General features: G+C 43.2%; 1 protein-coding gene across 1 annotated transcript in view; it reads right to left on the bottom strand.

The window, feature by feature from the left end:
• The window catches only part of hadhb (hydroxyacyl-CoA dehydrogenase trifunctional multienzyme complex subunit beta), a 28,926-nt gene that overhangs the window by 3,017 nt on the left and 169 nt on the right, over nucleotides 1-25,740 (bottom strand). Inside the window, exons 2-14 of the mRNA XM_083643280.1 lie at nucleotides 24,605-24,677; nucleotides 22,469-22,510; nucleotides 20,375-20,471; nucleotides 19,924-19,968; nucleotides 18,031-18,130; nucleotides 14,514-14,601; nucleotides 14,186-14,373; nucleotides 11,723-11,903; nucleotides 11,464-11,585; nucleotides 10,182-10,261; nucleotides 6,934-6,981; nucleotides 6,460-6,547; nucleotides 6,027-6,101 (exon numbers count right to left, since the gene is read on the bottom strand). Coding sequence (XP_083499406.1) covers nucleotides 6,027-6,101; nucleotides 6,460-6,547; nucleotides 6,934-6,981; nucleotides 10,182-10,261; nucleotides 11,464-11,585; nucleotides 11,723-11,903; nucleotides 14,186-14,373; nucleotides 14,514-14,601; nucleotides 18,031-18,130; nucleotides 19,924-19,968; nucleotides 20,375-20,471; nucleotides 22,469-22,510; nucleotides 24,605-24,671 — 1,221 coding nt within the window. The 5' untranslated portion in view covers nucleotides 24,672-24,677. The remainder of the gene's footprint in view (nucleotides 1-6,026; nucleotides 6,102-6,459; nucleotides 6,548-6,933; nucleotides 6,982-10,181; nucleotides 10,262-11,463; nucleotides 11,586-11,722; nucleotides 11,904-14,185; nucleotides 14,374-14,513; nucleotides 14,602-18,030; nucleotides 18,131-19,923; nucleotides 19,969-20,374; nucleotides 20,472-22,468; nucleotides 22,511-24,604; nucleotides 24,678-25,740) is intronic.

Here is a 25,740-nt window from a genome sequence, read left to right as displayed (position 1 = left end):
GGGGCTTAAGCAAGCGTAAACGTTCAAATTGAACTTTTTATTTTGGGGCTTAAACGTTCACATGTGTGTAGATAAGCCGGCCGGCAGGGGACAAACAGGGTTGTTTATTTTGTAATGTGGATCCACAGTGTTTTATTTTAACCCATACCTGCCTACAAAAGAGGGATTGGTTGTTATTTTGTTTTTATTGGTAATATCATAAGGTATTGGTTTTGATTTCGCACACACAAACAAAACCACAGTTGTTTAGAGAAAGCTCACGAGGAGCTATGGGTTTGTATTTGCAGAGGGCTAAATACACACCAGGAAAGCATATTTATCTCAAGCAGACCTACACGCCACATTTAGAGGGAAATATAGACTGTATAAAAGTTATGGCCTAGGTGGTTTTGAAAAACCACAGAAAACAAGAGCAACACATTTATTATAAGGGGGAAAAGAAAGTATGTCTGCCAGAAGTAATACATACATACCATACATATCATTTATTATGTGAGGAGTTTAATCTTTCGCTAGTGTCTCTTAATGTGTCTTAAAAGGTCTCAACCTGGAAATTGACCCGTGCCTCACCACCATCATGTAGCAGACTGAGAGTCAGCGCCAGGCTCAACTACACTGAGGACCACCAGCAGTCCAGGCTCAAGCGCAGACCATCAACACCCCGGGCAGGCTTCAGCCAGGGAACTGACGGCAGCAACATCCGCAGCCACTACAGCTCTGAACACCGCAGCTAGCGGCCAGCAGTGGGAGAGATTTATCTCTCCCTCCCGTGTAAGTGTTTGACCACACCGGTGTGACGGGCTAAAGAAATGCATCATTGAGTGGTTAGCGTGCTGTAAAAGAATATATAACTGCCGTTGAGTTTCCCATTCATAGCTTGGCCCGGAGGTTGACGCCAGCAGGATAACATCTGCCCTTGGATATGAACAATGCGCTGTGGGGGGACCGACCTGGACAGTTTTGGCCCTATTCTCCCACAAGCCTTCGGCGCTAAAACGGGCCTTAAACGCAAAAAAACGTGCCTTGCGCCTGTTTTGGGACGATATCAATATGGCTTTACGCTGCCAAATGCGCTTTAGGCCGAATGGGCGTGGCGCAGTCCCAGAATGGGCCAAAGTGGGCGTGTCGGCCTTAAATACCGGCGTACTGCTATCTTCGCACCTGCCGTAAATTTAGCGCTTTGCGCCTTTGAAAACCAGGCCTATTCAGTGCGCCAGTGCACTTGTGCCTCTCCCCTGTCACCCTTCTCTGTCTCTCTCTGAAACCAGGCCTATTCAGTGCGCCAGTGCTCTTCTGCCTCTGAGTCACCCTTCTCTCTCTCTCTGACTCCCTCGCTCAAACAGACACAACACATAGCAGCACCCAGCTTCCCATAGGAAATAGCAGTTGTAAGTTTACTGCCTGTGAATGTCCACTCCCAGCATGCAATTGGGTCCTCCATTTCGCTACTAAATAGCAACCAAATGAGCCGAAATAGATATAAAAGGTAGATCAAAAATAATGTGTAATGGTAAGACAACTGCAATTGTAGAACATTTCAATATTGGACCAAATAAAACATCGAAATGAAACACCACCCTATGTGAAACATATATGTCCTCTTGAGCCTATATATACCCCTTGTGGGTTTAACGTGATTTAGATAAGTGACAGCGGAACGCGCTTCTGTGATGTGCTATACTGTGATGTCCGCTCCAATAACTTGGCCCTACTTGACATTTAGTTTTACAATAAAAACACATTTATGCAATGACTTTACATAATGTAGGGTATATTTATGTGCATCATTCTACCTGCAGCAGGGGAGAGAAAACGATATCTTTCTGGACAAACTTTCACCAATCTAATAGGCTATATTTTTCTAGCTGATGCGTTTAGTACATTATTTTCACTTTGATCTTGCTATAGTGTAGCGTATTTACATGCTTGCAGTATTGAAACTGCAGTTAGATTGGTTTGAGAAGCATAATAATATGGAATAATAGCCTATAATGCAGACAGAAGACAGACTGGATGAAGGGAGGGGGGGGGGGGGGGGGGGGCAGAGCGTTTGGCTTTCGTCTGGTTTTGCGGGATCACTGGAATTGGAGCTAAAAAGGCAAGCGTGCGATTCGTTTATTGCAGTTATCCAATGAGCATGACGGTGCATAATTTTACGCTTAAAAGGCGTGGTTGTAATGGTTGAGGCTGCGTCTAGCGCCAGCACGACGATATCAAGTGCGCTTGTCCACGCCCACTGATTTGAGCTGCGCCAGGCGTTCGGCCTAGAAACAGCGCCGATGCAACGATAGGGACCTTTAACAGCAGAGAGGACTCAACGAAGCGAATCAAGACGGAGCGGAGAAGGTGTGAGGCGCTGGTCAATAACAGGCGAGAGACTGACACGGCCGGAGACGCAAGCCAGTTGAGGGTGGAGGGTTCACAGCAGAACTTCCTCCAAAGACACCAATTATGAGCAGATAAGTAATGACACACATGAACATTTGCATGTTACAGTTGTTTGACAAACCATTGTTTTAGTAAGAGAATCACACACTGCATACATTATGTACATGCAATGCACACAGAGCAAAAGTACTTTTATGCATTAGTACAGTATTGTTTAATAGAAGTTATGTTTTTTTTTTAAGGAAAAGTGAGTGTTTAGCCTGGAAAACCCTTATTGCCAAGCGAAAAGGTAAATGTTTGTGAACACACTGAGATTTCTCTCCCCCCCCCCCGCTTCTCGGCCTGAAGCCTTGAAACGCAGCACCTTCCAAGATAACCACAGTACATAGCGCACACACATTTCCCAAGAGGACTGAGAGAGGCAGAGACAAGTTAAAGGGTGTCTCTCTCTAAAAAATAAGTATATAGAAAAACTGCTAAATTAATTGACACATGCGTTATATGGCGCATCTGTCAAAGGGGGTAAGCAGCTTTTGTTTTTGTGTCTGTTTTTTGTTTTGTTTTTAAGTTTTTTTGTGTTGTTTGTTGTGTATGTGTTTGTGTGCCTGTGTGACTGAGACAATCAGATGGACAAGCAGACTGAGACAATCAGATTGGACAGTAGATTGGGACGATCTCCAATGCCAGATGCTGAGATCCAGCCTCCCACATCCTTCACCAGCGCAATTAGCTTAGTCTCTGCATACACACACACACACATGCGAAAGTTTGAGGACAGACCGGATGAATGGCGAAGGACAGACAGTGTGGTGCACTCAGGCGAGTGCATCCTTCGTGACGGTTTCCCCCTGGCGAGTAAGATGCGGAGAGTCGTACTTGGTGTGGTTTGTGTAAAAACTGTGATCATGTGTATTAAAAAGCGTTTTGGAACCACAGGAGACAGGGGAAGTGTGAACACAGTGTGAATGAGTGAGGTTTGGAACGGTGAAAGGAGTGTGATTGTTGAAGGCAATGTTATTGTACACCCAGACAGGAATGTTAATGGACTCCAGTGTGACTAGAGAGCGGAGATGAGGACAAAGACTTGAGACATGACTTGGACTTGTAAGATGACTTGTGAGCTGATAGGTTGCGGGTTTGTTTCCCGGCCTTTGAGCAGAGTACATGCCAAAGTCGACTTGGGATGTATGTCTGCCGGATGCTTGGAAGGGAACCCGGAACAAAGAGGTTAATCTGACTAATGTGTTCTGTAGGTTGTGTAAATTGTGTATTAAGCAGGGTTGGGGGTAATTAATCAAATAGTGTGTTAAATGAATATAAACATATTCTAAACTACCAAGTAGGGCTTAATTAGAATGTAACCTGCAACAAGTTAAAGGTTTCAGTCTTCGATTGGACAAACAGGGGCCCATTTACCAGAAATGTGATAAAAGTGTGGAACAATAAAAAGGCCATCTTGCCTCTGACACACTTTGTTTATGCTATGAAATCCTGGGTAAATAATCATGCTTGATTTGATATTTAGCATCGCCAAGAGTTTGATTTGAGCGAGCGATACATTGTAATACAAGTAAAAGTGAAATTTGAGTTCCAGTGGTTTTACTTAGCCATAAACCGAAATGCAGTTAAGTGAGGATTTATTAATTGTAATTGTGAACACAGAGGGAAATTTTGATCTATGCAGAAAGGCAAACAGCCTATCATTTGATGTTTCACAGGTTGTTTTCTTATTGTTAATTGTACAGCAGTATATTCATTTTATCGTGATAAAAGTTTGTTAGCAAAGTAATAGTTTCTTATCAATAATTTATTTTTACTATTGATAATAATGATTTATTCTTATCAAAAGTGTGGAATTGTAATGGCAAATTGTTGATCAAGTGTGTATTGATTGATTAATTATTAATTATGGCCCTTCTAAGATGTATTTTGTGAACTGTGTTTTTCATCAATGCAGAGGATTGCTGTTCAAGGAGAACATGTAAGTTTCTGTGAGAACATATGTCTTGTTTTGGGAAGTGTCTATGGGAATAGAGTTTCCTGTGAGAACCTGTGTCTTGTTGTGGCTCTAGACTGGACTTGTTATGTATTCTTCTGAACATCAGATTAGCTACATGCCTGAATGGAAAGAACTGCCCTCCACGGTGAGGGGCGGGCATCGATAGTTTTCAGTATAAGATGTGATGTAAACAATAATTCGGGGCTCTCGTATTGTCAAATGTAGACAAGGGGAGACCTCTGCGCAGAGATGATTGTGGAAATAAAACCTCGTATGAACATTTAAAACGGATATCTCATTATTGATGAATCAGCAGGACATTGCAGTGGATTTTTCCTCCACAGTAACCAGTGCCACGACAGCACACAGTAGCTATAGAGCACCGCAGGAAGGAGTCCAGAAGTATACTTCCGGGTTCGTAAAGGGAAAAGTGAATGGGGTTTTAGAATGGGGATTTCACTTAAATGCGTCACATAAAGTCTGTGGATAACAAAAGTTTATGGGAGCGCAAATTTGGGTTCAGCAAGAACCCAGGCGGGAGAGAAGTGGTATGCTCATACAAGAGCCCCAAGCTCCGGGCCGCGGGGGCGCGCACAGCAGCAGCAGCACAGCAGCAGCAGTAGCAGCAGTGCTCTGAGCCTCTCATGGCCGAGGCGGGGGCTTTCGCATGGGATGAGAACAGTCTGACATAACGTAGTGTTAACGTTACTTTATTCTCGTCAGAAAACACTCCGATTTGCATGTTAAAACAAGTTTGCAGCCTAGGAATAACTGGAAAACATTTTATTGATCTATTAATGTCAGAGGAAGTCAGGATTAGTCGATATCAGAAATACACAGCACGTCTGCCGTGTGACTTTTCCGGGTTTACTGTCCTGCGTGGGGGGGGTACAGACGGAGGTAGGGGACGAATTTCGAGGTTTGACTGACAGATTGAGGGTGAATGGTGTTACGAGATTTACTCACAAGCTCGTTTTAATGCTTTTCCATTGGTTGCATTTGGTAAAAACCACACAGAGACGTGAAGGGTGACCAATGCCACTGATTTATGACCAAAAGTAAAAAAAGTGACATTCGAGGTCCTGGCACAACAGCGACGAAAAGTGATTAACGTTTGTGAAGATTATCTTGCTGAACCCAAATTAAACGTGATTTTTATGAAAAGCTTCAAAATGTATAAAACATAACAGTGATTAACGTTTGTAAAGATTATCCTGCTATATATATATATATATATATATATATATATAATATATATATATTTATTTGCAGGTATTTTGGAAAAAGTTCAAAGGGTTTAAAATTTTGACGTACAAAATAAAGAAAACGGACCGGCACTGCTTAAAAATAGCGGCAGCCCCTTTTCTTTAGTTCTCTCCATTTGTTTCTTATTCTTATTCTTATCTGCATCCTAATTCTTTACTTCTGCCATGATCCCGTTTTGCCGCTTGGATCACTGAACCGTGTAATCTAATCTACATCTCATCTGGTCAGAACAGATTATAATAATAATATTATTTAGAATGTAAATGAGCACTGATACAGATGTGTAGCCATATTAGCCTGTTAGCTGTGCTTTGCGATCATCCGACGCGCGTCGTGAATCTATCCTGACAAAAACAGTACAAACTTCCATTACCTTCGATTTCCTGCCCATGTACGTCTGGGCGAACCAGTCCGAGTCCATAGCCTTCAGATTAGCCATGATCTGGCCCTTGAAAACACACGCGTGCACACACACACACACACACGCACACACGCACAAAGTTACCATAGATACCAGACAGGAAACCCATTGATTTGAAGTGAAGCGAGACCAGTCAACTCTTCCTCCACGTCTCTTCAAACATTGATGTGCATGAATAACGCAGGCCACAATGGATGACACATGAATAACGCAGGCCACAATGGGATCAATGCCTCCACTTCAATTAGAAAGAACAATGCATATCTATAACTTACGACATCTTGGAGATTGACAGGATATTTATAGACCCATAAACACTCAGCCGCCGCCGCTACACTACCCAACCCCCCCCCCCCCCCCACTCAAACACACAGAGCCAACTCACTGCGAAAGCCTCGTGGAACTCGAAGACGTCGATGTCGCCCATGGTCAGCCCGGCGCGCTCCAGGACTTTGGGCGTACCGTACGCCGGCCTGAAGGTCGCACAGCCAAGCGGGACGCGTGTGAGACAACAGAGAGGCGGAGTGATGCATGCAGTCACCTCTAATCAACATAACGCTAACGAGCCTTTTGCAACTTTCATCAGCCATCGCTAATGAGACTACGGGGCCTTTTAAAGGGACAGCTCACATCAAAATGAAAATGCTGTCATTAATTATCCACTCACACCCGTGTCAGTCAAAACCTGCATGAGGGTGTTAGATGTTACCAGTTGTTAAGAGATCCAAAAGAAAAATACAGATTGCAAATAGCTGAAAATTACTATGAGATTTTTCTATGAAGTGTTTTATTTTTAATATATAATTTCATTGTAATGTGATAGTGAGCAGTAGGCAGGGTCAGTTGAGGAGGGACTCACCCCAGCAGCAGCTGGTCTTTGGGGTCCTGGGACACATAGACAAAGTCTCTGCGGAGGAGGAAAACACACAGGATCAGCACATCACCTGAGAGAGGATCGTCTGGTCAAACTGAGGGGGCTCCACCCCTACAGGGAGGGCCCCCGCCCATACCCCATACAGGGAGTGCTACACCCGTACGGGGAGCGATATTCGGATGATGACGAAGGCTGGAGGCACGCTCTCTGCCTGTGATTGGCCTAGCGTCAAATGTTCATCCAATCACATTCGCTTGGCTATCCTGCATCTCTTTCTACAGTCTGTGGTCAGACAGACAGCAGTTTTGCTTGCTAGCATGCATGAAAGACGCCACTGTGTGTTTATGTTTTTGATATAGTCTGGTCTCTGGTTTATAATGCTGCCGCTACTCTTGGCAGTGCACGTATGTAGCCTACAGACAAATAACTAGAACGACCGCAACGCGGACTTATGCCTCCGCCATTAGTTCATTCTGGGGTCCAAATCGCCATTTGAGGCAAATTGGAAGAGATTCCGTCAAGGCGCTCCTGTGATGTTGCGTTACAGAGCTTGGAAATTGGGTGTGTGAGAGGTCACAGTGACCTTGAACTTTGACCACCAAAATGTAATCAGTTCATCCTTGAGTCCAAGTCGATGTTTGAGACAAGTTTGATTAAATTCCGTCAAGGCATTCCTGAGATATCGCGTTAACAAGCTTGAAAATGGCGTTCGAGAGCTCACCTTGACCTTTGACCACCAAAATCTAATCAGATCATCCTTGAGTCTAAGGCGATGTTGGAGGCAAATTTGATGAAATTCCGTCAAGGCATTCGTGAGATATCACGTTAACAAGCTGGAAAATGGCGTTTGAGAGGTCACAGTGACCTTGACCTTTGACTTTTGACCACCAAAATCTAATCAGTTCATCCTTGAGTCCAAGTTGATGTTTGAGACAAGTTTGATTAAATTCCGTCAAGGCATTCCTGAGATATCGCGTTAACAAGCTTGAAAATGGCGTTCGAAAGGTCACAGTGACCTTGACCTTTGACCTTTGACCACCAAAATCTAATCAGATCATCCTTGAGTGTAAGTCGATGTTTGAGGCAAATTTGATGAAATTCCGTCCAGGCGTTCCTCAGATATCGCGTTAACAAACATCGTACGGACGGACAACCCGGATCCATAATGCCTCCGGCCTGGCTATCGCCGGCGGAGGCATAAAAAAGAAAAGATAAAAGATGAATGAGAATTGATCAAGGGTTATATCAAAACAGTGTCAATGCCCATTTACTCATTCTAACACAAGATTGACATGTATTTGAATTGAAATATTAATCAGAGCAACAATGTGATTAAATTTGGAATGACAAGAAAACAAGGCCAGGTCGAAACCTGGCATAGGGCCGTTGTACCAATTTCGGTACCACGGTAAAAAAAACAGACTGATATTTCTTGAACATATTCTCCTTTATTAAAGTATGCAACTATTTTCAATGAACAAATGGCATGTAGCCTTCAACTTTAAAACAAAACAATGTGCTTCTGCTTACTTCTTCTTACATTCAACTCTGTATGGCAGTGAGTACAGACAGTGCAACACCAGTGGCATGTAGCCGTCAAGTATTTAATTTTATTATTATATTAAATATTATAATTTAATTTATTTCACAGAATTGCTGGAATCCTTTTTTTTTCAACGGTGTATATTGGTATTTGATCGATGCATAGGAATTCTGCCAATGCCCTATCACACTTTCTTGCTTCATGCGAGTCATATTTCCTCTGCTTTTCAAAAACATCAGGAATTGTCTGCTGGGTGGTCTTTTGGGCTCCGCGACTTGTGCCTTCCTCTTCATCTTCATCTCTCGCATACTGTTAAATGGAAAGTAACGTCAGTGAGATTTACTAAAATAAAGAGATGATAAAGACAACTGCACATACACACATGTAGAGTGCAAGCAATTTTATGTAGCTAGTTTTAATTCACGGACATGTTTCACCCGAAAGAAGCTTGTATTTATTTTGATGCCATGTTGAACTATGGCTAAGTCCGGCTATTAGCCGTGTCCCATAATGTTTCCATTACAAACATTGCATGCACACGTGTTACACTATGCTAGCTAACGCTGTACCAGGTATTAGCCGGGTCCCATAATGATTCCATTACAAAACACGTTACGTTAACGTTAGCGCAAACGTTTTTTGGTTACACAATGCATTGCCAGCTATCTCAAAAACTAATGTGACAGGATAAGGTCTGTTTGATATGTTGTTAAACGTGTTATTTTACACCGTTTGAAAGAAGTAACCCACCTTGAATTATTTGAACAGGTCTGGGTGCCTGTCTTTCAGCTGCTTGGCGAGATTGGATGTGCTACCTAGTTTGGTTTGGAACTCCCTTTCACACTTTTTGCAGATGGGACTTTGGGGACTGATATTTCCAAATGCGACTCTTTGCATTCTTCTTCTCAACAAGTTGAGTTGTTGGAATAGGACAGGAGCAGCCGCAACCGAATGCTGTCACATTCACAGCTGCTTTACATTAGGACAAAAAAGACGATACATGTCAACTCCTGAAAAATCGAATCAATAAATTCCTAGTCGGATCGAGAGAGGCACCAGACGGTGAAATGTCCGACGACGGCTCTTGTGGAACTCTCTGAACGAGCTAGCCACAATATTAGCCAGAGGTGCATTACCGCCACCTACCAGACTGGAAAGCGGAAAGACATTACATTGCCTGAATCCGTGCTAAAATGGTCTGGGCGACAGAGTGGAATGTAAGGGCCCTGCCGTGCATTCTGCACAACGGCCCCAAAAATACACGTCTGTGCAATAGGCTAAGTAGGCCTAAATAACTCAGATATAGGGTTTGCAATTGTAACGTTCCATATAATGAAGTATATGCTTGTTGATTTAATGATTGTTTTGCACCTGCTGCTCACGTTATGAACAAATGCTTAGATGACCATAACCTCAGCAACAACTAACTGCAGTCATGTATGAATGTTAGCTGTCCAGCAAACACTAATATCTATAGGAATCATGCTTGGAAGTAGCCTACTTTTCCCTGCTGCATCGTGACATTGAATGAAACTACGGTATGTTTAGGCTCGTTTGAGATACTTCTGGCTCGCCTGGAAAGAAGGTGGGAGCAGCCGAGTACAGTCAGCCAATCAGAGGCAGAGAGGGGCGGGTCATGCCTTCGCCATCATGGGAAAAAAATAATGCATACAGGGAGGAGTGAATGTACCTGAGGTAGGCTTTAGGCTTGTAACCCATGGCCAGGGCTTTCTCTTCAGACATGATGAGCACAGCAGAGGCACCGTCAGTCTAAAGGACACACACACACACACACACACACACACACACACACAAACAGTCAACTTACAGACATGAGCATTCCTGAATGGAGACGTATTCTAGTGTAGTGTTTACTTTACTTTACTTTATTGGTTTATTGTGACGGGACAATGCACATTAATGGACATGTTCAGAAATACAGAAGCCTCTATATACGAAAACATGTAAATATGCCGGAGTTAGCTAATGCTAATTTACATCCGTAGTCCGCAATAAATATCAAAACAATCACTCATTACATTCATTCAACGCACAAACTGAAATATACATGTAACGTGTCATCGCAAAAGATACCACAGCATTACAGACATCAAAATTACAGCAAAACACAGACAGGATGTACATGGAGCATGTCAGTGCTAAAAGAAGAATACTACAGCTTCCATTCGACAGGTTACATGATAACAATACATAGATACAATATGAAGGCTACTCTCTTAAGTGTTACACTTAAGTGGTGAAGTGCCTAGTGCAGGAAGAGAAGAAGATTTGGAAGGCAGCTATTAAGCTAGTGTTCACAAAATTGGTTTGTTTTAAGCCATTTTTTGAGCTGGCTTTTGAATGCCGCAAAAGTGGGGCTTTCCCTAATAGCCATAGGCAGTGTGTTCCAGCTAGTGCTGCCATTGATCGACCAGGTGTTTTTTGAGAACGTGGATTTTCTAGCTTGGACTTCGCAGTCCCCCCTAGCTGCTGCCCTTGTGCTCAAATTTCTATTCTTCCTTCTAATGAACTCCCCTAGAGGAGGAGGAGCCAAGCCGTGTAAACATTTATAGATTAGACACGTGTTTGCACTTACAACTGAGCTACAATGGCTCAAATGTAAATCTGACACATTTCCTATCTTGTGATCAATCAAGCAGCAGTTTGTGGTGTGTGTTTCAGGAGAGATGCTTTGACAGTGGTAACCAAACTGTGGGGAGGGCTATATAAATATATATATATATATATATATATATATATATATATAAACCTTTCATCGACTGGCCCCAATGGCTAGTGGACGCAAAATTTCACTAGCCAAATTCATCCAGAGCAGTTTTTTATCAAATAAACTAATCCAAAAACGAATTGGTATGTACTGTATGTTTATGTACCAGGGAGTAGAGTCCGGAACTGTGTGGTTTGTGGTGGTGTGTGCGTGTGTGTGTGTGCGTGTGTGTGTGTGTGTGTACCAGGAAGGAGGAGTTGGCGGCGGTGACCGTGCCGTGGGGTTTAACGAAGGCCGCCTTTAATTTGCCCATCTGCTCCATGGTGGACGGGCGGATGCCGTTGTCCAGGGAAACGATGTCGCGACCTGGGGAGGAAACGGGAGGGACAACCACCATGTTACCATCAACACACCGAACCACGTTTTCCATCAAATACAACTGCTGCCCAAACATCGCGATGGCCGACACAGCGAGGCACAGATGTGCAGCCATGTTTGTTTACCTGGCACTTTGAAGGAGACCACGTCCTCCAGCAGGCCGGCGTCCTGGGCCTTCTTGGCCAGAGAGTGTGAGCGCACAGCGAACTCATCCTGCTCCAGCCGGGTCACCCCGAACGCTGCAGCCAGGCGGTCAGCACTGTGACCCATAGTCTCTGCTGTGGAGAACTCTGCCACAGCAGGCAGCTACGCACGCACGCACGCACACACACACACACACACACACACACACACACACACACACACACACACACACACACACACACACAGAGTGCAGAGGTTACAGACAGCAGGGTCCCTACACATTCTCAATGAAAAAAGTCCATACTTTTTCCAGACCTTGATTTGTTTTGAAGAGTTTGTCTGGTGGTGATCAATATGAGTTACTGTACATAGATAGTAGGGCTGCAACAACTAATCGATAAAAAAATCGATTAGTAAATTTGTGGGCAACGGATTGCATTATCCATTCGTTGGGTTGCGATTTGTTGGGTCGCATTAGCTATATAATTATATATTATAAACGTTTATCTACGTTGTGAGTTGCGTCTCACTGTCGCGCGTCTGCCTACTGTGTCGCGGACTGACTGCGTCACGTGTTGTCTCCATGGAGACGCATGGTGCCAACATGGCGGACACGACGAAAACTTTTCAAATAGACACTCTAAAGTGTGGGAGCGCTTCATATTTTATAAAACTAAAAAGTGTGTTAGCTGCAAATATGTAAAATCGACGGACGCACCACGGGAACGAGGACAAAGGAAAACATAACGTAACTGACGTTAGCCATGACTGGAGCTCTACAAAATCTTGAAACGATTTAAGTAAACGAGATTAGACACATGTGCTTTGCGTTTTGTGAGGAAAACGTTATAAATGTCTATACATTTCAGATCTGATGCTTGCAGTGCGCTATAGGGACATTTGACGCGCGTCAAGTTTGGCTCCCAGTGCGTTTGCGGCTTAATAGACATCTTGACCCTGCTAACTAGGTCATATGACTGTATAGATGAAGATTGTTCTTCACAGACACAAACATCAGAATATGCTAAATGACTGGGACAACCTTGATGGCACATGTAAAAATCTTAACCACAAGCTTATACACTTCAAACTCCTCCACAGAGTGTATCTTTCAACAAGGCAACACCTCATGAAGCTCACACCCTCTCCTGTTTGTGATCTCTGCTCTCTGGGTCTAGTAGGAACTTTCTTGCGGATGTTTTGGGAATGTCCTAGGTTGGTGTCTTTTTGGAGTCTGGCAGCTTCCACATTATCTGATATATTAGAGACAGACATTCCTTGTTGTCCCAAGCTGCTGCTTTTAAATGATACTTTAGTAAACCTATCATCTTCCCATACTGGCACTTTACTTGACGGGCTAGCAGCAGCAAAGGAAATGCTACTGTAGCCATGCGTTGGAAGCCTCCACACACCCTCACTCGTACCCAGTGGCTACAATCATTCTTGCCTATCCTCTAGTCTACATGGAGCGGTCTGTAGCCAGAAATGTGCAGCGCTAGTCAGAAAACACTACAAGCTTGGGCCTCTGCAGCTGCAGTGATTAAGAATCTATTGGAGTTATAGACTAGAGAACTATGTTCAATCTAAGTTCACTGTCATATACAGTATCTATTCTTTATTAATGTATCTTCTTTTAATTTTGGACAAAATAACTGTGTAATCACCTGTGTATCTGTGTAATCACCTATGTGATCTACAATCCTACAACATGAAGATGTTATTAGGGTGGGGTGGTTGGGTGGCGGTGGCGGTCACCACGTAGGGGGGAGGGTAACAAGGATAAGTGGTGGGAAGAGAGATATATACTGCTGGAACTTGTATTGCAGTGTTACTGTTGTTTTTCTGTACTTCTTCTTATTGGAAAATAAAAGATAATTGATAACAAACCAAAAAAAAATGTGTGAGATGATTGGCAGGGTTCCTACATGGTTTACATTTTAAAATGCCATATTTTTCCAGGCAGACCCCATGTTCTTGACTGGATGTGATTTTGGTGATATAACGCATGCTGCCAGCGGCTGGAGGTCATAAGAACATCCCTCTATCTGAACATTATTCTTCACAGCAACAAAAACTGTGGACTCAAAGTGTCTCCACAACAACATACTGCACAAGCTATAATTATGTGTGTCGGACCTGAACCACAACATTTTCCATACTTTTTTCCAAGTTCCCAAACTATTCAACACCTGGAAATGATCAAATTAATTTTTAATACTTTTCCAGACCTGTTAGGAACCCTGACAGGGAGGGAGGGATGCTGTATGTCAATGATCTAATACCTTTATCTAATAATCTGTCTAATATTGGCACCCCATTTCAGTATGATATCAGTGGGCGCCTTGAGACAACTCTTGTTATGATTTGGTGCTATATAAATATAAGATTGATTGATTGATTGATTGATTGATACATCTCTCATAGGTTTGCGAGTGGCTGTGTACCTCTGGGTTGAGGTGGGCCAGTCGGATGCTGCCGATCAGACTTAGCCTCTGGCCGAGGGTCTTGGCTTTGTTGAGGGACAGCATGGTCTTCCTCATCTTGCGGCTGTGGCGGATGGGGACGTCCGACATGAACTCCACGCCGCCCGCTACCACCGCGTCACACTGGCCTGCAGCGATCAGACCCACGGCTGGAGAGGGCGAGAGAGGAGTAGAGGACAAAGAGAGAGAGAGAGAGAGGCGATAAGAGAGAGGGGGTGATATTTGTTCCTGAAAGTAAAGCCATGCTGTCAAGGAAGTTGAAAAAGGAGCACACCACATCTTGACATACCTGAAGTCATGGCCTGGTTGGAGGAGATGCAGGCCATGGTGACCGTGTGAGCTGGAATCTTATCAGAGAAGCCTGCACCCAGCGCTGCCTGAAAGACACACACACCACCACCACCATCATCATCATCATCATCATCATCATCATCACACTCACAGCAAGAAGTGGAGGGAGATCAACAGTAGGGATGCAGGCGACTAGTCGGTTAAATGTTTAAACGTCCGCTACCCTCGCTAGTCGCCACCAAAATACTAGTCTGTTAAACAAATAATTAAATGATCATAATAATAAACAATGCGGGCGGGAGCTGTTGCATCTTTACCAGCCACTACTGTAGCCCCGCCTCCTCTAATGTCTGGATGTAAACAAAGCAGGCAGCATGTGTTAGTGGGAGAGGAGCAGCATTGGCTGTAATGTCGTGCAAAGGAGTGGAAGGGAGATGACATCTCTTAAAACCAGCTCAGTTTGGAAGTATTTAGATCCAGTAAATGAAAATGTGGTAGTATGTAGGCTGTCAGATCAAACTGGCATATAACGTTAACCACTCGACCAACATTCAGCAGAGACATATGGACAGCAGGACCTGATGCTATAGCATCGCTAACGTGTTTTAGCCCGACAAGCTAACACGTTAGCCACACAAGATAACGCAGCTCATATGGCAATGAATGACTGCGCAAGATGCTTCCGATCAACTTTGTTGAAGTCAAAGGCTAACAAAAGTTAAATGGACTACGTATATTTAGCCTGAATGCACGGCTCTGAGGTGAGTTGTTGATGTTTTCTGATGTGTGACGTTCATAAACAGCACAAGATGTTGTGAATATTGACGATTATGACGAACGTGATTAACGGTTTCAAATGGCTCTTAAATACACGCAAAAAACATTCTGACGTTTTAACCTTATAGATTAAATTGCGCTCAGGTTTGGCTGTTTTCTTACTTATAGACTAGTCGACTCATTACATTTAAACTACATTTATACTACATTAAAAAAATAGACTAGTCGTCTGGGAAATTAGTGGCCACCTGCATCCCTAATCAACAGTAGAACACTGGCTCTCTTTTCTGCTCTAGATCTAAATGTGAGACAGACATCTCATCACGTGGGGGGATCCACCAGAGCCACGGCTCGAGCTCGTTTCAGATCCTGACGCACATTCAGATAGAAGGACATCAAACATGTGACACATTTTGTTTGACAGGAAGTGATATATATATATAGCTAAGCTCCATTATACTGCTCCAGCTTTATGAATGAGTTTAGCTAGACTGTCATTATACTGGTCCAGCTTTATGAATGAGTTTAGCTAGACTGTCATTATACTGGTCCAGCTTTATGAATGAGTTTAGCTAGACTGTCATTATACTGGTCCAGCTTTATGAATGAGTTTAGCTAGACTGTCATTATACTGGTCCAGCTTTATGAATGAGTTTAGCTAGACTGTCATTATACTGGTCCAGCTTTATGAATGAGTTTAGCTAGACTGTCATTATACTGGTCCAGCTTTATGAATGAGTTTAGCTAGACTGTCATTATACTGGTCCAGCTTTATGAATGAGTTTAGCTAGACTGTCATTATACTGGTCCAGCTTTATGAATGAGTTTAGCTAGACTGTCATTATACTGGTCCAGCTTTATGAATGAGTTTAGCTAGACTGTCATTATACTGGTCCAGCTTTATGAATGAGTTTAGCTAGACTGTCATTATACTGGTCAGCTTTATGAATGAGTTTAGCTAGACTGTCATTATACTGGTCCAGCTTTATGAATGAGTTTAGCTAGACTGTCATTATACTGGTCCAGCTTTATGAATGAGTTTAGCTAGACTGTCATTATACTGGTCCAGCTTTATGAATGAGTTTAGCTAGACTGTCATTATACTGGTCCAGCTTTATGAATGAGTTTAGCTAGACTGTCATTATACTGGTCAGCTTTATGAATGAGTTTAGCTAGACTGTCATTATACTGGTCCAGCTTTATGAATGAGTTTAGCTAGACTGTCATTATACTGGTCCAGCTTTATGAATGAGTTTAGCTAGACTGTCATTATACTGGTCCAGCTTTATGAATGAGTTTAGCTAGACTGTCATTATACTGGTCCAGCTTTATGAATGAGTTTAGCTAGACTGTCATTATACTGGTCCAGCTTTATGAATGAGTTTAGCTAGACTGTCATTATACTGGTCCAGCTTTATGAATGAGTTTAGCTAGACTGTCATTATACTGGTCCAGCTTTATGAATGAGTTTAGCTAGACTGTCATTATACTGGTCCAGCTTTATGAATGAGTTTAGCTAGACTGTCATTATACTGGTCCAGCTTTATGAATGAGTTTAGCTAGACTGTCATTATACTGGTCCAGCTTTATGAATGAGTTTAGCTAGACTGTCATTATACTGGTCCAGCTTTATGAATGAGTTTAGCTAGACTGTCATTATACTGGTCCAGCTTTATGAATGAGTTTAGCTAGACTGTCATTATACTGGTCAGCTTTATGAATGAGTTTAGCTAGACTGTCATTATACTGGTCCAGCTTTATGAATGAGTTTAGCTAGACTGTCATTATACTGGTCCAGCTTTATGAATGAGTTTAGCTAGACTGTCATTATACTGGTCCAGCTTTATGAATGAGTTTAGCTAGACTGTCATTATACTGGTCCAGCTTTATGAATGAGTTTAGCTAGACTGTCATTATACTGGTCAGCTTTATGAATGAGTTTAGCTAGACTGTCATTATACTGGTCCAGCTTTATGAATGAGTTTAGCTAGACTGTCATTATACTGGTCCAGCTTTATGAATGAGTTTAGCTAGACTGTCATTATACTGGTCCAGCTTTATGAATGAGTTTAGCTAGACTGTCATTATACTGGTCCAGCTTTATGAATGAGTTTAGCTAGACTGTCATTATACTGGTCCAGCTTTATGAATGAGTTTAGCTAGATTGTCATTATACTGGTCCAGCTTTATGAATGAGTTTAGCTAGACTGTCATTATACTGGTCCAGCTTTATGAATGAGTTTAGCTAGACTGTCATTATACTGGTCCAGCTTTATGAATGAGTTTAGCTAGACTGTCATTATACTGGTCCAGCTTTATGAATGAGTTTAGCTAGACTGTCATTATACTGGTCCAGCTTTATGAATGAGTTTAGCTAGACTGTCATTATACTGGTCCAGCTTTATGAATGAGTTTAGCTAGACTGTCATTATACTGGTCCAGCTTTATGAATGAGTTTAGCTAGACTGTCATTATACTGGACCAGCTTTATGAATGAGTTTAGCTAGACTGTCATTATACTGGTCCAGCTTTATGAATGAGTTTAGCTAGACTGTCTGGGATCCAGTTCAACATGTGGTGGACTGTTTGTGTTTGGTACTGTTGCCATCTGGTTAAGCTGACTGTGGTTAAGCTCACAGGCTGGGCTGGACTGGTAAAAGTTCTGTTAGTCAAGCTAATAGAACATAATGCACAGGTGTGTCAGCACAGATCATAGAAAGGTGTATGGGTGAGAATACCTCTCTTGCTACGTTGCTCGTCTTGACCTCCTGAATGACCGTCCCATAGATGATGTAGTCCACAGCGTCTTTAGGCAGAGCCGTCTTGTGCAATAGACCCCTACAGGAACCCAAAAGAACCAAGTTCATTCACTGCAACAACCAAAACACTCATGAGTACAGGCAGCCTAAAGGTTGGAGAAGCAGGCTTGTGTTGTGACAGTAGAGGACTGTGGAGGTACTGGTGGGCAGCTCTCAGGTAGTCAGTATATCATAGTTGTATGAATGTGCTCAGGGCAGATGAACGCACACCAAGAGCTGGTCTGCTCAAGCTTTTCTTCCCCGTTAAAGGATGGCTTTACCAGTAATCAACCCACTTTGTATCATCTCGGTATTATAAGCACATGCACAGTGTTTTACCTTCTCTCTCTGTTTACCTCGTGGAGAATTTGCTCCTGCTCCTGTCTGCAGAAACTCCGCCCCCCCCCCCCCCCCCCCCGCCAGCTGCAAGTCATTAAGGCTTGTTAAGGCTCTCCATGTGATTCTCCGCAGATGTGCGCATACTTAATAATAATAAAAATAAACAATAACAGCCGCCCTCGGAGCAGATTCTGCCTCTCCAGCAGAACTTCCGCAGATCCGTTCTGAGGCGTTGTGACGTAAAACGCGTCAGAATGGAGAGCTTTGGTAGAGGAGGAAATGGGAGATCGGAAACCCATGAGGAAAACAGAGAGAGAAGGTAAACACTGTCCATGTGCTTAATATTACAGAGATGATTAATGATACAAAGTGGGTTGATTACCGGTAAAGCCATCCTTTAACCCTTGTGTGGTGTTCGGGTCTGTGGGACCCGTTTTCATTTTTTATTAAAAGAAAAATTATACAATTAATTAATTTTTCAAAAAGAGACTCACTGACTTTGGCTCATTTTCTGTGAAGAACATATATCAGAATACATATTTAATGACCACACACCATACACCCCCCCTACACATTTCTATTACATATAAGATGTCCGGGTCCACTGGACCCGGACATCTTATATGTATGAATGAACCATTCTGTATTTTCTTGCGCTGCCTTCATTGCTTTGTGTGGCTCTGCATCTCAAGATGGCGGAAAGATTCTCTGCTCAGAGGGCCTTAGAGATCATTTTTGAAGAGAGAGAAGCTTTTTTCCTTTTTTCCCATTTTATCATAAAAAACGGATAGCACTTTGATAAATGTGATCTAACAGAGGTAAATGATCAATATTAACCATATGCTCTCTTCATTGCTAGTAATTGGGATAAATTAAACATCTGGTAAGTATCTTTACATAAATTGTTATGGCTGTATTGATTTAAAAACCCAATAATGCGGCGGGTCCACCAGACCCGCAAACATTGGCTGAGTAACAAAAACATGAACACCACACAAGGGTTAAAGGGCTCTTTTTCCTTGCTGCCGTGGCCATGTGCTCTTGTTGTGAAATAGTTTTAATTGTCACATGACCTGCAGTCAAATCACCAGTTCATGTGAGAATAGTTTCAATTGTTGGGTCTAAAATAAAGAGCCTGGTCTTCTACCTGCTCTATTTGTAAAGCGCCTTGTTATGATTTGACGCTATATAAATATACAATTGATGGATTTGATTCATTGAACGATTGATGGATGTTTTCTTTAGTTAATAAAAACACACATACATTTTAACTTTATTAATGGTGATATAATACAGTGACACCACAATTAATACAACAACTACAGGGACACACATACTGTATCTATATATTCACACACACAAACTTGATGGTATGCTGAGCCACAAAGTCAACAGACGTTTCCAAGGCATGGTTATTATGCACATGCCTTCATCACTCACTCTCTCACACACACACACACACACACACACACACACACACACACACACTCTTACTGTAGCGCTGCTCTGGCCAGGTCATGGGGCATCAGGTCAGCGTATCTGTAAACACAGAGCAGAGAGGTTTGACCTTCACGCCGCTGAGGTCATCTCTGCTAACAGAGACAGTAGCTGGGTTTCCATCCAAATGTATCGCAACTTTTAATTGAATTTTCAGAAAGTCGGCAAAAGTAACATAAAGAAAAGAAGTCGCACACTCAAAATCTCCTCTGCTGTGTTTTAATGGTTACATCAGAACAGAACAGAAAGTCGGCAAAAGAAAATGCCAAACGCATTGTGTGGAGTTTACTTTAAAAAATTTAAATCCATGACTTTAAAATCCTCTCACGAGTGATCGGATCACCTGATCACCTGGGTCTGTGGAAAATTCCCCCAAAATAGCCCATGAGAATGCTGGCCAGTGGCTCCAGTCAGAACACTTCACCACAGGAATAGAGCAGAGACGTACGTGGTGCCAGACAACAGGAAGGGGGTTCGAACTCCTTCCACCAGAACTATGTTCTTCACACCGGGCCGGGCCAACGTCTTCTTGCTCTTGGTCTGAACTGAACACGGACGGACAAACAACACTAAGACCAACACCAACACCAGCAGGGTTGCATAAGAGTTAGGCAAAATTAGGGTGATATAAATGGATATATAAATGTATATGGAAAAATGAAGGATGAAATTCCTTGGTGCCGACAGCATCAGTTCTCTCTCTTTAACACACACACACAAGATGCATCACTCCGCTCGCACCTCGGAGGGCCAAAACATCAGTGGAATGATTTGCAGGACAGAACACACGTACTTTCTGTACTGGGCATACCTCCCAACAATGACATGGATAAAGACTTTATTTATTTATTGAGAGTTCTGCTTTTAATAGCGAAAAAGATGATAACAGTCTCCTGGTTGAAGCTGCAGCAGCCCCCCTGCATAACGCAATGGAGAGAAAGGGTAAAAAATGTCTTTATCGTGAAGAAAATCACAGCGAAATTACAGTTGAAAGTAGAAAGGTTCGATGTAAGATGGGCTCATTTAATACAAGCAAAGTCTGACCTTTAGTCACCACTCTTATTTTATTTTATTCATATATATTTTTTTTAATATAAGCGGTTACACTTGTACAGATGTGTGTATATGCCTTTTTTGTGATTCTGTCTTGAGTATAATCCACTAAGTCTGTGTGTTGGATTTATTTAATGTAATGTCAATTCACTGGTAATGATAGGATGATTGCCATCGAAGAAGACTACAGTTACATTAATGTATGGATCAGACAGGGAGGATAAGTTACAAAATAAGTGTAATTGTATGGGCATCTCCAATTGTTTTTCATATGTGTGGAATAAAAACTAAGTTAAAAAAGAAATCTTTCTTTTAGGGCCAGAGTGAGACCTCTTGTCATGATCTATACAGCTTTGATTTTGGTTGTGTGTTTGTAGCACTGCAGGTCCTGGCTGCTGTCTGCTTCTCATAGGCGCACTTTTTTTCATATGGAGGTTCATTCCACAGCATTCCACATGACAGAACATGATAACCGTCTACGTAAGCGCTGAAGAACAACTATAATACTATCATTATTATTATTTTAATTGTGGTGGAAACCGGGACAAATTGGTAGTGTCCCGAGAGATAGTCTCTCCCCAGACTCTACGTTGAATACGTTGGGCAGTATCACAAAAACACAGACACCTAATCTTACTAAATTAAGTCTACCATAATACATTGGTATTGTAGCGAGGCATTTTTTTAAAGCACAATGAGTCGTCAACTGCCCTTAATAGTTGATCTTTGTCTGGACAGCAGAGAGGCTGAGGGAGACACAATAGTGGAGACAGAGGAGAGCATTTTCTGGAGCCATTTGACTGTGGGTTAGTCAGTGGGGATACGAATACATGCTGTATCATTTTAAAACATGTCTTTTCAATTTATCTTTTATGCCGCTTCTAGGGATGCACCGATCCACATCCACATTTTTTCACTTCCGATCCGATTCCGATACCTGAATTTGGATATCTGCCGATACCGATATTATGCTGATACCATACCCCCCCCCCCCCCCCCGATTCACCTGACAGCGGGGAACTTCACCGGCAACACGTAGCACGTGGGACGATCACACGCTATTCCTTCCCATCAGTTCCCTTCCGCCTCGAACAGGCACCCCGACCGACCAGAGGAGGCGCTAGTGCAGCGACCAGGACACATACCCTTAATCCGACTTCCCAGCCGCAGACACAGACAATCGTGCCTGTATGGACGCCTGACCAAGCCGGAGGTAACAGGGGGGTGTGAACCTGCGACCCTCGTGTTGGTACTGTAGGCAGGGAATCTACCGCTACACTACCCGGTCGCCCCAGCCTAAAGCCATTTCTGAATTGAACCTAAGCAGCAAGATACAAACATGTCTGCTACACAGCAGTGAGTGAGCAGCACTCCTGACTCAGCCACGTCAGGATATGTTTTCAACCCCTCCAAAGCTCTGAGAGGACCTTAGCTTAGCTCTGATGTAGCTCTAATCAAACTCTATTCCCTGGCAGTGATGATGACTTACCCTGAGCCTGGAGCTGAGCCGTCGTACTGAGAGAGCGAGCCGCTGCAGACAGACAGAGAGACAGACAGAGAGACAGACAGACAGACAGACAGACAGACAGACAGACAGACAGACAGACAGACAGGCAGACACGACAGACAGACAGACAGACAGGCAGACAGACAGACAGACAGGCAGACAGGCAGACAGGCAGACAGGCAGACAGAGAGAGAGAGAGTGTGTTGTGGTTAATCGAATCAAATACAAATGAAAATACAGACACAAGGCTGATGGTCCACATACAGATAAACAGTAAACATTAAACTGGTTATGTCTCTGTGTTCTAGAAGAGAGAAACACCTTCCATATCATCGTCAATTCAGTCCATGAACACTCTTTACCAAACCAATCACTTTAGTACAATGCTCTTATTACCGCACGCACGCCGCACACAATCATGAGCAGGTAACACTATTGTAGCCTAAAACCCAATGTACACCAGACGCGGTAGCATGTAACACATAGTAACACAGTCTCTGATTGGCTCGGTCACATTAGTAACACAGTCTCTGATTGGCTCGGTCACATAGTAACACAGTCTCTGATTGGCTCGGTCACATTAGTAACACAGTCTCTGATTGGCTCGGTCACATTAGTAACACAGTCTCTGATTGGCTCGGTCACATTAGTAACACAGTCTCTGATTGGCTCAGTCACATGTCATTTCAGGAAATCGATGTGGGAGGATGGAAGTCCAGACAGAGAGCGAAACAGAATGTGAGGGTCTCCTGATCAGGATGGTTTTAACCAGGCTAGAGTTGAGTAAGAGGAAAATAAAACATTATTATTGTGACAAGATCTGGACACAGAACTTTATTTAACCAGGAGATATAATAACTTAGGGTTAGTCTGCTATCAAGCCCACAAAAACAGAGTGTCGGGTAATAATAATAAGCAGTCAATGATCACCTGGGGAAAAGAGTTTGAATGTAAATGTAGTCTTCTGTCTTGAGAGTGAGGCTGATTAAACCTGCTACTGCGCTTGTCATGTGGTGACATGAGTAACTGTTTAAGAACTCAGGATGTAGAGAAGTGGTCTGTGATGTGTTCTGGATCCTGACTCACTGTTTAAGAACTCAGATGTAGAGAAGTGGTCTGTGATGTGTTCTGGATCCTGACTCACTGTTTAAGAACTCAGATGTAGAGAAGTGGTCTGTGATGTGTTCTGGATCCTGACTCACTGTTTAAGAACTCAGATGTAGAGAAGTGGTCTGTGATGTGTTCTGGATCCTGACTCACTGTTTAAGAACTCAGCTGTAGAGAAGTGGTCTGTGATGTGTTCTGGATCCTGACTCACTGTTTAAGAACTCAGGATGTAGAGAAGTGGTCTGTGATGTGTTCTGGATCCTGACTCACTGTTTAAGAACTCAGATGTAGAGAAGTGGTCTGTGATGTGTTCTGGATCCTGACTCACTGTTTAAGAACTCAGATGTAGAGAAGTGGTCTGTGATGTGTTCTGGATCCTGACTCACTGTTTAAGAACTCAGATGTAGAGAAGTGGTCTGTGATGTGTTCTGGATCCTGAGTGACTGTTTAAGAACTCAGGATGTAGAGAAGTGGTCTGTGATGTGTTCTGGATCCTGACTCACTGTTTAAGAACTCAGGATGTAGAGAAGTGGTCTGTGATGTGTTCTGGATCCTGAGTGACTGTTTAAGAACTCCGGATGTAGAGAAGTGGTCTGTGATGTGTTCTGGATCCTGAGTGACTGTTTCAGAACTCAGGATGTAGAGAAGTGGTCTGTGATGTGTTCTGGATCCTGAGTGACTGTTTAAGAACTCAGGATGTAGAGAAGTGGTCTGTGATGTGTTCTGGATCCTGAGTGACTGTTTAAGAACTCAGGATGTAGAGAAGTGGTCTGTGATGTGTTCTGGATCCTGAGTGACTGTTTAAGAACTCAGGATGTAGAGAAGTGGTCTGTGATGTGTTCTGGATCCTGAGTGACTGTTTCAGAACTCAGGATGTAGAGAAGAGGACTGTGATGTGTTCTGGATCCTGAGTGACTGTTTAAGAACTAAAGATGTAGAGAAGTGGTCTGTGATGTGTTCTGGATCCTGAGTGACTGTTTCAGAACTCAGGATGTAGAGAAGTGGACTCACCAAACTGTACAGCCCAGGCAGGGCTGACCGGGCCGCTCCGCATCGAGTTCCGCAGCATGGAAGCCATTTTGTTCTGCAGAGAAACAAAGACTACTTGTTACTCTAGGATTCCTCCTGTGATCTCCACACATCTCGATCACTAAGCTGGGCTGGCGCATTTCTATGACTGCCAACAAATAAACAGGTCTAGTTTTATAGGGCAAAGGTGAACCATAATATCAACCTGTGACTTGAATGTCTGGCATCACTAAAGGTAATAAGCCACCATCATAATCCCAAAGGCTGCCTTATATATTGTAGTAATCCATCCATATCATACAATACATTTATACATATTAGTCACAGACGCCGACAGACGCTGTGAAATTCGTCTTCTGTGTTTGACCCATCCTGGCTCGTCCTCCTCCTCCATGGTTCAGGACAGGAGTCGTGGGCAGCTGCAGTGAAGCGCCCGGGGACCAACTTCTTCCAACCGCCGCTGTTCAGACGACCATCTTCTGCATGTTTTTAGTGGGGGGTTATATATGGAGGAAACCCCAGGGGAGCACGGGGAGAACATGCAAACTCCACAGAGAAAGGCTCTTTAGACGAGATAGCCCACCTGGGCAGCAGCAGGCACCGAAGGCATGGTGCGAGGCAAGAACTCTACCACTGTGCCACCCTCCCCCCCGTGTAGTACAATCCAGGCTCTTGGGACAAGTATGCAGATATTTTTTACATATTTCTCATTTTCCTTAATCTACTAGAATGTGAGCAACCTCAAAGTAACCACATTCTCCTCCTCAGGGATCAAATGAATAAACTAAATCTGATTTGGATTGTGATTCCAGCCACAGACACGGCCCCGCCCCCTGCCTCAGGCCGTGACCCTTCACCCAGATTCCTCTCCTGGCTGGAGAATGACAGACAAGGACACAAACACACAAATCACGGGACTCCAGCAGAGATCTGTCAGGTGACAACACGCTCTGTGTGTGACAGTGTTGTCTAGAAGCAACAACAACAATCATAAAATAAAATCACTGAATCAGCATGACATCACGCTAGCTAGGTGGTGTGTCGGCTGTGTGTACACGGCAAGCTAACGCTAGCTAATGTTAGCCGAGTGCGTAGCAGTGAGCTCGTTAGCGAAGCTT

Source organism: Poromitra crassiceps (genome assembly GCF_964638095.1).
Source record: "Poromitra crassiceps genome assembly, chromosome: 9".
NCBI lineage: Eukaryota > Metazoa > Chordata > Actinopteri > Beryciformes > Melamphaidae > Poromitra > Poromitra crassiceps.
Note: the sequence above shows the minus strand (reverse complement) of the source record. Positions and strands in the feature narration are given on the sequence as shown.